The sequence below is a fragment of the Thyridium curvatum genome (assembly GCF_004353045.1).
Source record: "Thyridium curvatum strain D216 chromosome Unknown NODE_59_length_275895_cov_82.984335, whole genome shotgun sequence".
In the NCBI taxonomy this organism is placed as follows: domain Eukaryota; kingdom Fungi; phylum Ascomycota; class Sordariomycetes; order Thyridiales; family Thyridiaceae; genus Thyridium; species Thyridium curvatum.
The window spans coordinates 152273-166212 of record NW_022156814.1 but is presented as its reverse complement, the minus strand read 5'-3'; the positions used below and the strand labels follow the sequence as shown (position 1 = coordinate 166212).

The 13940-nt window shown below is 56.2% G+C and overlaps 3 protein-coding genes across 3 annotated transcripts; 1 reads left to right on the top strand and 2 right to left on the bottom strand.

The window, feature by feature from the left end:
• Positions 1-21: 21 nt before the first annotated feature.
• On the bottom strand, positions 22-1988 carry E0L32_008739 (uncharacterized protein; the record flags this gene model as incomplete). The annotated part of the gene is made up of 2 exons (XM_031143627.1): positions 22-1442; positions 1700-1988. The coding sequence occupies 2 exons, from the start codon at positions 1986-1988 to the stop codon at positions 22-24; spliced, it is 1710 nt and encodes a 569-aa protein (XP_030992045.1).
• Positions 1989-5093: 3105 nt separating this feature from the next.
• Positions 5094-6593, bottom strand: E0L32_008738 (uncharacterized protein; the record flags this gene model as incomplete). Its single annotated transcript, XM_031143626.1, has 1 exon — positions 5094-6593. The coding sequence occupies one exon, from the start codon at positions 6591-6593 to the stop codon at positions 5094-5096; it is 1500 nt and encodes a 499-aa protein (XP_030992044.1).
• A 1396-nt stretch (positions 6594-7989) lies between these two features.
• On the top strand, positions 7990-13558 carry E0L32_008737 (uncharacterized protein; the record flags this gene model as incomplete). The annotated part of the gene is made up of 8 exons (XM_031143624.1): positions 7990-8241; positions 8321-8537; positions 8599-8993; positions 9054-9433; positions 9492-9737; positions 9798-9814; positions 10516-10893; positions 10959-13558. 8 exons carry the CDS (start codon positions 7990-7992, stop codon positions 13556-13558), a joined length of 4485 nt encoding a protein of 1494 aa, XP_030992043.1.
• Positions 13559-13940: the final 382 nt, after the last annotated feature.

Genomic DNA, 13940 nt, shown 5'->3' with positions numbered 1-13940 from the left:
TCATATGTCGCCAAACCCAGTTTACGCAGGCGGGCCAAGGCTCAGAACATCCGTACCGTCCTGCAGCGCCTTCTTGCCCGGCATGTTACCGAGCCTCATGAGCTCGGCGCACTGGCTCATGACGGGGTCCTTGCCCATGGTCGCCACCGCGACGACGGTCTCCCCCTTGGTGTAGAAGGCGGCCCAGCTGCCCGCGTCCAGGCTGCCCTGGACGACGACGTCGTCCCAGCCGCTGGCGCCCGTGTTGCCGCAGTAGCGCAGCTGCGCGCCGAGGGCCGACCAGAAGACGGGCGTGAAGAACTGCGCCTTGAGCGACGGGTTGACGATGTGGCTCGCCGCCGTGCGGCCCGCGTTGCCGGCCACGTTCCAGTGCTCGATCCGCGTGTAGCGGCCGTCGCCGCCGGGGCCGTGGTAGGGGTACGTGGCGATGTCGCCGACGGCGTAGACGTCCTTGAGCCCCACGACGGAGAAGTTCTCGTCCGTCTTGAGGGAGCCGTCGCCCTCGAGGCGCACGACGCTGTTGCTCCGGAGGAACTCGGTGGCCGGCGCCACGCCGACGCCCAGGATGACGAGGTCGGCCTCGAGCTTGGTGCCGTCCTTGAGGTGCACGCTGCCGACGAGGGACGGGTCCGAGGTCGACGGCTCGGCCTTGTCAACGCCCGCCGACATGTAGAACTTGACGCCGTTCTTCTCGAGGCCCTTTTGTGCCACGGCGCCCACCTGCTCGCCCAGGACGCGCTCGAGCGGGACCTTCTCCATGCCGACGACGGTGACGGTGTTGTCCTTGGCCGTGGCGTTGGCGACCTCCATGCCGATGAAGGAGGAGCCGACGATGACGATCTTCTTGCCCTTGTCGCCGATGGCGGCGACGATCTTCTTGACATCGTGCACCGTGCGCAGCGTGAAGATGTTGCCGAGGACCTTGAAGCCCTGCAGCGGCAGGTTCTTGGGCACGCCGCCGGTGGAGAGGATGAGCTTGGTGTAGGCGTAGTTCTCGCCCTTCTTGGTCGTCACGCGCTTGGCCGCAAAGTCGACGCCCGTGACCTCGTCCTCGACGACCTCGACGCTGCCGGACTTGAACCAGTCGGCGTCGCGCCACTGCAACTTGTCGAGGTCGGTCATCAGGGCCTTGGATAGCTTGGGCCGGTCGATGGGCAGGTAGCCCTCGGAGGAGATCATGGTGATGGGGCCCTGGAAGCCCTTCTCGCGCAGGCCTTCGACGGCGCCGATGGCCCCAGAGCCGCCGCCCACGACGACCACCCTGTCAGCCTGGGCGCCGGTCTGGGCGCTGCACTTGAATGGCGGCTTCCTCCTGCCGGCCTTGATGGTGTCCTTCTCGCCGGTTATGTAGACGGCGCCGTCGCGCTCGACGACTTTGAAGACAGGGAGGGCATCGAGAGCAGGCGCGTCTTCGACGTCGCCCGTCTTGCCGTTAAAGCATGCTGTGACAGTGCGGGGCGAGTATGTCAGGTTCCGTTGAAAGATGGCCTTGGTCGGGATTGGAAAATGATATCGATCGGGACTCACCTCCATGCCACGGACAAGTGATACGACCGCCGGTGGTTAGCACGCCTTTAACTAGAGGTGCCCCGTAATGTGTGCCTGGTTGTCGCTCGAAGTTAGTCCAACGGACGTTGCAAAGTGCTTCGGATGATGCTCTGCGGCGAGCGAAGGGGCGGATGATGGCGAGATTGCCTACACTTGGGCCCGATGGCCTGAATCTGTCCTCCGGCATTGAGCAGGAGTACCTTGGTCTCGTCGATGCCCTCGACCTCGACTTCCTGCTTGTCACCTGGCTTGAGATCCAACGACGTCACCGACTTGAGCTTGAACTCTTGCGCCATGGCGACGACAGCGGATGCGGAAAAGGTGCGGTGGGCCGTCTGGGGCGGGACTGTGATGACAATTCGGGATGCGCGGCAGAATACTGAGGTGGCTAGCGAAGAGCGGAAGCTTCTCTGAAGGAATACGGAGGGTAGAGTGTTCATGAGGTGGGAAGCTGGGGGGATCCAACGCAGGGCAGCCTGGATGTCGGGGGCGACGGAGAGGCGGGGTCTGGGTCGTCGAGCTTGGTTGCACGCAGCTCGCATTTATCAGCGGTGCATCGTCGCGACATGATAAGCTCGGCCAACGGCAAGGTATCCATGACGGAAGACAATAGGTACCACGCCCTCGAGGAATGGTCCGTCATTGAAGCTCTGCAAGCTCCCATCCTGGTCCTCCCCCCACCCTCCGAGACATGCTCTGCTGATTCCTGCAGCGTAATCGCCATTTCCGAGCCCTGTGAGTGGCTGCGACGCCTGGAGCTAGGGCCCTAGCGCCCCTGGCGACAGCGCCCATGACGCGACCAAAAGGCGATGGTTCCACTCGGTTCAGTGGGTGTCGATCGGTACACAGGCACCTAACTGGGGTCGACCCCACCTTTTGAAACGGCAAATCGAACCATGCCACACGATGTTCACCTACAACAGAACTGGAGTGGCTAGAAACTTGCGACAGCCTCAGTTGAACTGGCTATTGGAACATCACAGTGGGAGAGACAAAATTATCGATTAACAGGAGTGTATTTCAATGGCTGGCAGTGTGTAGAGTCTTTGGATTGTGCCATCTCGGACTCTTGAACGACCTGGTCCGCAACAGACCTAGGTAGCTCAGAGTCATTGACGGCAAGTACACTTTCTCCCGAGATGCCTCCCTGCCTGTAAGAGTTCCTGTGAAAACTGTATCCCGTCATACAACTAACCCAGAAGGGTGATAGCAATGATGTCAACTGATTCTTGAAGAGGCTAGCTGGGAGAAGTTCCTTAGGATCAAAACCATGATCGGATGGAAGCTGAAAGTCACAAGGTTGGGAAATGGAATGGTTTGGAGACAAAGCTGAGAGGTAGTCACAGCGGCAGGAAGGATAAACATTGTTGCGTAATACATAAGCTTTTAGGTTACTATTCCGAGACTTGAGTGGAGGAGAGGATATTCCCTTTAGATCCAACGACATTCGTGCTTGTATCATGCTGACACAAAGGCATTATTATGCTCGAGCCATTGTTTATATATTTGGAGGTACACAATCGTGACAGTCCAGGCAATCCCACCGCCAAACATGATCCCCAACAGTCTGCGTATGCCATGCAACGTGCTTGTTAGCAATTAAAATATGCTTGCCGTTGAACTTCTCTCGGGCGGAGCAACAGAAGCTCACGATATCTTTGATGTTATGGAGCGGCCGGATGCAGAGGTTTTTCTGCAAAGAGCAATACGCTAGAAGGTCACGCTGGAAGAAGTTGAGTGAGGCCGGCTTGTGGATAGTGAAGAAAACAAAGCAGAGGGGCGTGATGTTTGGTACCTACCTCTTATGCGGGTTGCCTGTGTTGCGCCGATGCTAATGATTGCAGACCAGGATATTGCAGGCAAGCGAATCAGTCAGAGTTACGATATTCTTGGAAAGTAACTCGTTCCATTGATTGGTACAACGCAGTATCTGAGCTGCGATTCACTGCGAGGAGAGGTGGGAATGAGAACAATGGAGAAGACAAGAAATGAGAGATGGAGATATTTGAGCAGCTTGAGCAAACATCACTAAGCAGTTGGGGAGAGCCCCTCTAACTCAAATATAGAAAAGAGAAAAGGAAAGGAAAATAAAGAAGAAAATAAAAGAGAAAACAAAAAAGAGAGAAGTTTAAAGCCACTGGTTTATCAGGGAAAAATGAAATGAAGATTATTAAGAAGTCAGCTTTAATAAGAGTCTCAAGTTGAAGAGGAAGTTTCAACACCAAGAGAAAAAGCAAAAGAAAAAAAAATGTTTGAAGCAGGGTTCGAACTTCGCATCTATCCTCAACATGTATCGCCCAAAGGAACTCCTCTAGGGGTAAGCATTTGATGTCATTGTTCGTGTATCCCCCTGAACCAAATCCCCCTGAACCAACTAACCCGCTTGCTTCAATGTTGAGAGTGATCACTTCTAAACTTACTTATGAGGCCTACCTTCGGCCCACAGTCTTCGACGCTTCCCCCGTGCAAGCTCAGTGCGAGGACAACTGACCATGCCAACGAATGCCTGTCTCCAAATAAGGCAAGGAGAAAACACGCGAAGCACGAACCTGTAACCGTGCCATTGGTATTAACTTCACGCATCCCCTTTTAGAGCTCTTGGTAACTCTTGGGCGAAGACAGACGGTCAAATTTTGAGCAATGGGGATATCGCACCCCTAAGCTCGCGATGTTCACGCAAGGCTCTCATCTGCTCTCTGCCCTGATGCCACACCCCAACCACTGGGCAATGATCGAAGGGCACGGATCTTATGTCAGACTGAGAATCCGACAGGCACAGTTTCTTCCTACGAAGTACTGTAGGCAAGGTGGAATGATAAGTACGCATCTTCGTTATTCAAAAAGCTCTGTGTGCCAGCAACTTCAAAGAGCCATCTTGGACTCTTGAACCACCTGGTCCGCAACATACCTAGGTAGCTCAGAGTCATTGGCGCCAAGTACACTTTCTTCCGAAATGCCCTCATGCAACGAATCCAGAAGCTTGATGGCAATGACTTCAACACGACCCTCGAAGGGGCTTGCTGGGAGAAGTGTCTTGGGATCACAAAGATGATCGAGTTTCTTTCGCGTCTTCCCGCTCGCCTATTCTCGTCTTCAACTTCTCTAACATGCTACTTGGAGTCAGCAAGTTGCTTCAATTGAGTCTGGCAGAGCTCTCGAGCCTCGGGAATAATAACGATGATGGCATGATATACAAGCAATTACGGTGGCCGGAGGAGACTGGGAGAACGTGAAACAAGTATCCCGAAGCATGACTGGGCTTGGAGGGTATCTCCTGTTTCCAGCCACTGTTCCTATTTGGGTCAGCTGACTCAAAAGATTCATTCATGTATTACTGGTTTGCATGTTTGGATGGACACATAGACGCTCGGCAACCCAAGCAATGCTATCTCCAAACACGATTCCAACCGTTTGCACAAGGCGGGTTGATGTGAATTCCCATGACGCAGTAATTGTTTCTCAATACGAACAAGCTATTTATTACACTATGCGAGTCTTGATAAACATCGCATGACACCCTTTTCCGCAGACAACCCTGAACACCTCTATTCCTCATTCATTTCCGTCGATCGACGAACTTGCCAAAAGCCAGCCTCCTTCCAAGACTCCTCAGACTCTGGGAGAACCACACCGCCCTTCACTAGTTCCTGCAGGAACATGCAGCTCAGTGTCAACGAGTCCATGTCGGCAGTCACCGGGCTGCGGAGCTTTCCTCCCCACTGGACGGTGCCAAGGGAAGCACCGTGCCTACCGAGCCACTCGACGAGTGTGCCAACCACTCTCTCCCGGAAGTCTTTGTTGAGAGGCTGGTTTTCCGCGGCATACTCCCACCAAAACTCGCAATTGCGCTCGTAGACCAGACTGGGGTCGAACAGGACCACGTGGATGAACTGTTTGTCGGGGCTTCCGCTGACAACCTCTTTGCGAAGAACGAGGGCCATCCCCATTCGAGGGCACTTGGAGGTCCACTCCTTGGGGTCGCCGTAAGTCCAGTTGGAGAAGAAAGGGCTGAGCAGGCCCATGTAGTGGTCGCGACCTCCGGAAAATGACTTGTCGGCATAGTTGAAAAGGTCATTGAGGGTGTCGTACTCATAGGAGCGCTTGTTTGACCGGCGAAACCATCTCGTTTGCATCCATCGGCTGACAAAGGCGACCGGGTTGACATACATCATCCAGCGGCTGCTGGGGCTGTGGTTGGCGAGGGTGAGATGTGATAGAAACAACCGCGAGGCCTCTGGAAGGGAGTATTGGTGGGGAATGCGTGGAGTAACTCCAGCAAAAGATCTGCAAATACCGTGCAGCTTTGGCGGCACGTAGTGGAGAAGAAGGGCCATCTCATTCCTTGAGAAGTGGTTAGGGAGCCAAGGTGACGGTGGAGAGCCGGTTCCCGCGGTGTCTGCGGTGGCTGCGGTGCCTGTGGTGGCTGCGGTGGCTGCGGTGGCTGCGGTGGCTGCGGTGGCTGCGGTGGCTGCGGTGGCTGCGGTGGCTGCGGTGGCTGCGGTAGGCTGCGAAGCATCACCGGCTGGGACATGTTGAGCAGAGTTGTCGCTAGTCGCGTCAAGCTGTGTGGGACTGAGAGACTCTGCTTGCGCCGCATGGAGATTCAGCGTAAGCTGGAAGGTTGGTGCAGCGGGTAGTCGCTTCACTCGCTCAACGATCTTGATGAATTCATCTGCCTTCTTGGTCAAGGGGGTGATGTGGACTTTGCCCTCCCAGTTCCGGCGAGCTTGACAATAATAGCCAATCAACCGCATGACTTGGTCCGGTGACAGCTTTCGATTGTGAGGCAGCCTGTTAATGATGGTCCGCCAGAACTCGTATCCTTTTCCTCGACAGAGGACGTAAAGTTCCTCTTCCTTGATACAGATGTCGAACAAAACCAGGAGATTCTCGCGGCAAATCTCCTTCAGCTGGCTTCCGGTCTTCGATTTGCGGTCTTTGCCAAACAAGAAGTCGTTGATGGCCTCTCCATCTTGATTCGATGCGTCAATTGCGTACCCAAAGTAGAACCCCTCCTGCACCCAGCACTTATGGAGCTTACGCATCGTAAGACTGACACCAGCGGGATTTGTTTCGAAGATCAGGTTATTGATTAAGAGAAAATCCCCCAAAGAGGGGCAAGGGAAGGGGAAGGTGAAGCGATGGTCAGAAAATAATGAAAGAGTGAGGAGGTGAAGAGGGAGGGAGGGAGCAAGAAAAGTGAGGAGAGCTGAAAGAAGAGAAGCGTGGGACTGGTGGGCGACAACAGCTCCCAAAAGTTACCCTATGGAAGAAACCAAATAAATCAGTGAAGACAAGGAGCCAATCAGATATTTAGACGGGGATACAACACAGGAGTGAAAAAATAAAGTCAAAGCTCTGGTCATCCAGGCGATCGGTAAAGCGAAAATCTGAAATGGGCAAAAAAGAGGGAAAAAAAAGGTGGCCAAAGCCGGGATCGAACCTCGCATCAACTGTAAACTTGAAATCCAGTTGGTGAGCGGGGGCTAAGCGTAGGGGGTTGCTCTTCATGGAAGTCTATTATCAATTTCCTGGTCCGTCCGTGTGCTATCCAACTGCACCAAGGCACCCGACTTCTGGCTGTATTGACAGAACTTCGTCTAAACTTATATATAAGGGACACCGCAGGATCAAATTCTTCAACCCCATACTCTATGTAACCATAAATCCCGACTGTTGTCAACCACATGAAGCTCTGCACACAGGCCATCGACAAGAACTTTGTGAGCTTCCTTTTATTTCCCTTCAAATAACTAGGCTTGGATACAAGAGCTTGTTGACTATTTGAGCGGCTTGGGTCCCAGCCATAAACCCGTGATGTTCACGCAAGGCTCTCATCTGCTCTCCGCACTGATGCCACAACCCAACCACTGCGCATTGCATCGGCATCATAGGTAGCTTACATTACCGCTAATGCTTTACCCAGACCAAGTTTCAGGCATGGAATGTGTCGTTGCTAACCACCCTTTCCGGTGACATGTGCGTTTCGCATTTTTTCCCCCATTCGGAACTATTCCCTGAGGAAGTCATGTGCACGAGGCAGCTTGGAGACGATGGATTACGGCAATGCAAAGAACAATCGGATGTATAATCGTGCTACATTCAAGCCAACCCGGTATAGGGACCCGATGAGAGACGGGATGTCGTTGAGTGTCTAAACTCCTAAAGTAGCTAGCTGCCGGGTCTGCCGACCAGCCGCATGCTTGGCACCCCGTCCCGGCCCCAGTTATTACGTATCATGGAGATCCACCCCAACCAGACCAACCAGCCGCCCAGCACTAAGGGACGGATCTTATGTCAGACTGGGAATCCTACAGGCACAGTTTCTTCCTACTGTACCTAGGCAAGGTGGAATGATATAAGTACGCATCTTTGTAATTCCCAAAGCTCCGTGTGCCAGCAATTTCAAAGCTATTGACGAAGACTCTCCCCTCCAGTAGCATGGAGGTACTAGCGGTCGTCGCCGCATGGGCCTTCGCCTCCCTGTCGAGTAGCGTACCCGGAGGCCCACACCTGCCCGGAACAGTCGCGACGACCGTGTCGCATTTCACCTCGCTGCTTTCTCCAAATGCGTCGATACACTTCCGGGGGTCCGAGGCCTTTCACAACTCGACGCTTCGTTGGTCGGCCTACGAGAAGCCCGAGTTCCTTGTTGCAGTCGAGGTTGCGACTGAGCGCGATGTCCAACAGGCGGTAAGAGAAAGAGTCGCCAATGGAAACAAGGGGGACTCCCTGGCTCTCGACACTCATGACTGACTCTCTCTTGGCCTAGGTGAGACTCGCCAACGCGCTGCATCTGCCATTCCTAGCCACGGCCGGTGGGCACGGTGGGATTGCCTCTCTGGGTCAAATGCACCATGGCGTCCAGATCAACCTGCGACAGCTCAACTCGGTCGAGATACAGGACGACGGCAGGAGCGCCGTTATGGGAGGCGGAGTCTTGACGAAAGAAGTGACCGACGCCCTGTGGGCCGAGGGGAAACAGACTGGTTCGTGCCAGGAGGGAAATGTTGAAAGTTTAGGTGATTTGCGCTGACGCATCCCGCCCAGTCACCGGTCTCTGCGAATGCACTTCGCTGCTTGGCCCTACCCTCGGCGGCGGCCACGGCTGGCTGCAAGGGCGCTATGGCCTGGGCATCGATAACATCCTCGAAGCCAACGTTGTGCTTGCCAATGGGTCCCTTGTCACCGCCTCGTCTGACTCGCATCCGGACCTGTTCTGGGGCCTCCGAGGTGCTGGGCACAACTTTGGAATCGTCACCGCTGTCAAATACAAGATCTACGACGTCCCTGAGGGCAACATCTGGACCCTGGGCACGTATGTGTTCACGCAGGACAAACTGGAGCCTTTGTTCGAGCTCTTCAACGAACTAGGGGCTCAAGGCAAGGTTGAGCTGCTGACATGGGCATACTTCCTGTCGCTGCCGGATGTTGATCCGAACAATGTTGGCTTGCTCTGTCCCAGATCTACTCATGCTCCCCTCTGCTGACTCGCCTTTCCACAGGCTTCGATCACAGCATATCTCGTGTACGAAGGCAGCGAGGACGAGGCAGCGCCCTACCATGCTATGTTCATGGCTCTGGAGCCCGTGATGGCTACGACGACCCCCGCCGAGTTCCCCGAGCTGCCGGGGCTCACATATCAAGATCTGGCCTCGATTGCGTGCCTGCATGGCGGTTACAGCGCGGTCCGGTTCCCTGTGAGCACTACGGAGTACAACATAGCTGCCCATCGTGCAGCGTTCGACCTGTTCAGCGAAGCATTACAAAAGCACCCCGGGCTGAACAACTCGTTCTTCATCAGCGAGGGCTACACTCTGAAAGGCGTCCAGGAAGTCCCCGAGGAGAGCACGGCGTACCCGGACAGGTTCAACAGTATCTTGCTGTAAGCTTATCCCCACCCCATGTCGCAATGGAATCAGGTGGCGGCTGATGCATGGTAGATCACCCATCTTGATCTACTTTGACTCGTCCCTGGACGAAGAGGCCCTCAAGGTCGGCAAGGCGCTCCGAAATGTGTTGGTGGGCGGTACGGAGTCGAAGAAGCTGTACGCATATGTCAATTACGCGACGGGTGACGAGAGCGTCGAGGCGATGTATGGCTACGAGGAGTGGCGGATCAGCAAGCTGCGGGCTCTGAAGGCCAAGTACGACCCGGCCAACGAATTTCGCTTCTATGGTCCTATCGTGTAGGTGGCTGAGGACAATCTCGGGCATTTGTTGGGTTTGCTGCGCTTGGTTGACCGTAGACGTGCCCGAACTGGCTGTGTGTCCACTTTTGATCGTGTTTATCGCGGCGGCCGCCAGAACAGGCCTCGGGCTGGAAAAGAGGACAGAGGAGGCTGGTGGGGGTGTCGTGATTGGTGTGGGATGAATGCAGTCCCGGCTTCTTTCGTCATAGGCCTGCCCGTTTCGAGGAGATGCAGGGGTATGGCAGGTGTTTGTTTGGTGGGGAGCTGTCAACCACGCGCTGGGATGTGTTCCCGGGTTTTGGTGCCTGAACGTGATTGTTTTGACAGCGGTCGCAAAACGGGATTTCCAAACCTGCTGTCGATGTGAGCGATGACAACAGCCAGTACAAATGATTGGAGCTGCCGTCGATCCTGAGTTTGATTGTCTTGTCGTGGACCAGCCGCTGCAAGCTGTCGTTGAAGATCTGCAATTGAATCTCCACCCCTGCGAGTTCACCACTTTAACGCAGAGTCGCGCCAGAGTCACGCTAATAAATTGTGAAAAGCGCCATCACTTGTTCTCGAGTCGTGCCTGGCCGGGATGGTGTCCTGTCCCCACCATCGCCCTCGACGCCCTCCACCTTTGCTCGCTTCAATGTCCCCCCCCTCGCGTCGGCCGGACCCTCCCTGCTAATCTAATCCGACTCAACCTCAATCAGAGAATTGAAGAAACGAAACCACCTCGACACCCGGCATCGTCTCCCTTGCGTCTAGCCGACCGTTTCCCCTTCTCTAGCTGCCGCTGGTCTACACCCTCTCTGCACCCAGCAGCATGCGGCTGCGGGAGCCATCGCCCTTCCCCAGCGCGCAGCACCAGGTCTGCATCTCCCCCCAGATCGCAGTGCCATGGCCGATCCCCAGCAATCCGGCAAGCCTCACCATGACACCATGGATCTCGACGACCTGCTCAAGACGGCCGCTACCAGCGAGCCCGCCGCTCTCCAGTGCTGCTGCGGGCGCCCGGACTGCTCCGTCTTGAAGCACAATTGCTCAGTGCTCGACAGCGTCGAGAAGGATGTCTACACGGCCGCTTCGATGGGCAAGGTACGTGAATGCATGCGTGGTTCACCTCGTCCTCTTGACACCCGCCACCCCGCTCCCTTTCTACGTTATCGTGTGTTTCACAAGGCGTCACTCTCTGGTCCCCTAGCCGGGGCCGGCTCTTTGTTCAAATTCCAGTCGGACCCCTCTTGCTTCCATTTTTCAGCTCGCCTTGTCCTGTCCTGGCTGTCCATGTGCCTCTGCTGCGGGCCCTGATCGTTGTCTCTCGGCTTCCGCTAGGCGAGCATTCCAACCGCTGGCGCATGGCACAACACATCATACCCTACCCTTCTCGTCTCTCTCCCAGAAAAATATTCGCGTCTGCTGGAATGCCGACTCGCCATAGACCCTTGTTTCTCTGCAACGCTCCTCCAGCAGCAGCAGTAGCAGTCGCAGCATCAGCACCTCCAGCAGCCATGGAGTGCGATGCGCTGCCTTCGGCCGATCCGGCACCCTCGCTGACATTTGCCTTGCAGGCTCTCCTCGTCCGGTACAATGCCTCTGTGGCCGATGCCGAGCGCGACCGCAGCGAGCTGTCCGCCCGCATCGAGCAGCTCGAGATGGACAAGAAGGAGCTCGAGGCCGAGAACGTCCGCACCGTCGCCGAGAACAGGGCCCTCCTCGACCAGCTCGAGACTCTCAACACCACCGTCGCCGACTCGGACGTGCGTATCAAGTCCCTCGAAGCCACCCTGCACTCCTCGCAGCTGGCCGTCCGGAGGTTAGAAGGCGCCTCGCAGCGCGCCGAGGACATGGAGGGACACCTGGCGCTGCTGGAGCAGGAGCAGGCGGCGCTGCAGCGCACTCTGCTCGACACCGAGTCGGAAAGGCGCTCGGCCATGTCGCGGTGGAAGAAGGCGGAGCGCGGCATATCGGACCTCCAACAGCAGCTCGAGCGCATGGAGAAGGAGGCCAAGGAGGAGCGCGAGCGTCACGTCGAGCTGATGGGCAAGGTGGAGAGGCAGCGCGCCATGGAGAAGGAGCTCAACACCGCCGCAGGTCGTCTCAAGGGCGCGGCTGCCGCCAAGTCGATGCAGGACGGCAAGAGTGGTAGCAACGTCGTCTCGCACTTTGTGCGCGACTTGCTGCAGGACAATGCCAACCTCCAGGTCGGGCTGGCCGAGATGCGCGAACTGCTCATGAACTCGCACGACGAGATCCAGATGCTGCGCGAACAGCTCATGCTTCACCAGCCCGTCGAAGAAGAGCCTGACGTCAGCGCCGCCTCAACTCTGCGGGCTGAGCTGGACACCGTTGCGCCCACGCCACAGTCCACTCCGACCAAACATGCGACGCAACACTCGCCGTCGCTATCGCAGGAACTGCATATCCACCACCACTACCACGTTGCCAACAAGGGGGACAAGTCCCGAAATCGCAAAAAGAGACAAAGCCTCAACCCTGGCATATTCACACACCCTGCCGCACCCTCGTCGCCGCAATGGAGGAATCAGCAGCGCTCTCCTGCGCCTCTTTTCAGGACTCACAGAGCCAAAGACTCGGCATCCACTGGCCCGTCGCACCGGTGGTCTGTCTTCTCCGAGCAGCCCTCGGATTTCGCGTCCTCTGTGCCTAGCTCACCGCTATCCAATCCCCGGCACTCCATGTTCGACCGCGGGTTCATGGACGGTTCTCTGCCAGGGTCTCCCACTACCAGTGTGGACCCCATGTCCCCGACCTGGAACATGTCTCATCAACGACAGTTTTCAGATCTCTCGGCGCGAGCATTCCCTGGCAATCCGCCCCTCTCAGATATTGCTGGCTCATGCCCGGCAGCCGAACAACATTCGACGGGCGTAAACGATCCTCACCCGCTAGCCCTGCCGATTGATGCCGACGAGCCCACATCGGAAGACCGCGATGAGGAGGCTGAAGAAGCCGGGGAGACCGAGGAACCAGACCTCGTTTCCAATACGACAGCAACCGAAGAGTCACTCGAACGCACCGACAACACACCAACCGTGGCGCCACCCTTCGTGTTTCCCAATATCGATGCAGCCCTCCACCAAGACGCCTTTTCTGAAGACTTTTCTGACGACCCCGTCTTCACACCTACCCGCAGCGCCAGACCAACACTGCACCGCGCCATGTCCCACGAGTCGATTCTCTCGTTGTCTGGCGGCCTTGACATCCACACCTTGAAGTCCCGACCCAGTCAGATGACGTTGCGGCCGATCGGAGCAACCACGGCCGACACTGGACTGTCTGCGATCACGGCCCAACCCACCATCTCTGTCGGTACAGTCAACGGCAAGCGAGGCAGCATGTTCTTAAGGGACAGTCTTTCCGACGCCGGTATGGGGCTGCCCATGCCTAGAACACGGATCGCGTCTGGTCCTAGTACGCCTCCTACTCGTGCCAACGCCGAAACGCCTCAGCGCGCGGCTTCCAGCGGGCTCAAGCTCGGGCGCTTCGTCTCTTGGCGCCCGTGGGGAAACAGCAACAGCAGCACCACGGCCTCCCCGTCCACATCAACCATAAATGTAGAGGCTAGTACCACTCCTCAGCCACGTCGCTCTAAGACGCCGACCCCGACGCCCACGTCTGCCAAATCGGCAACGCCGGCCGAGATTGGTCTGAGAGACTTTTCGCGTGCGTCTGGCATCAACCAGCCCGGCTCGATACCTGGGTTCTACGAGTACTGGGCTGCTCACCAGCGTTTGAGAGCGCCGCCGAGCAAGGTGCTGCCTGACGTTGTCGATCAGGACGCATTACGGGAGGGCCTGGAGGGTCTCTGAGTGGTGTCCATCTGGTGTCTCTGGACAAGTTTTGTGCATGTCGGCGGTACCCATTGTTCACCCGTTGGGGAGCTTTCATTTCATCTTTCCTTTCTTTTGTCTTTTTTTGCATACCGGCGGCAGTTTTCGGCGTTGCTTTTGGAAAGCGGATCGTACGATACTAGCATTTGCCCTCTCTGTGGGTAACGGGTGGGCTCGATCAGTTGGAGGGCTTCATTCTTGGATACCCATGTTCTTTTGTTTGTGTTTGTCCAGCACGCGATTGCATTGCCACTTGTCTTTTCCTTTGTGTGTTTTGGCCGATGACCACAGTTGGAAGAACATCGGTCGGTTCCTTAGTTTGGCCAACCATTTTGCATGGCGTGTCGGGCCTCATATGGAG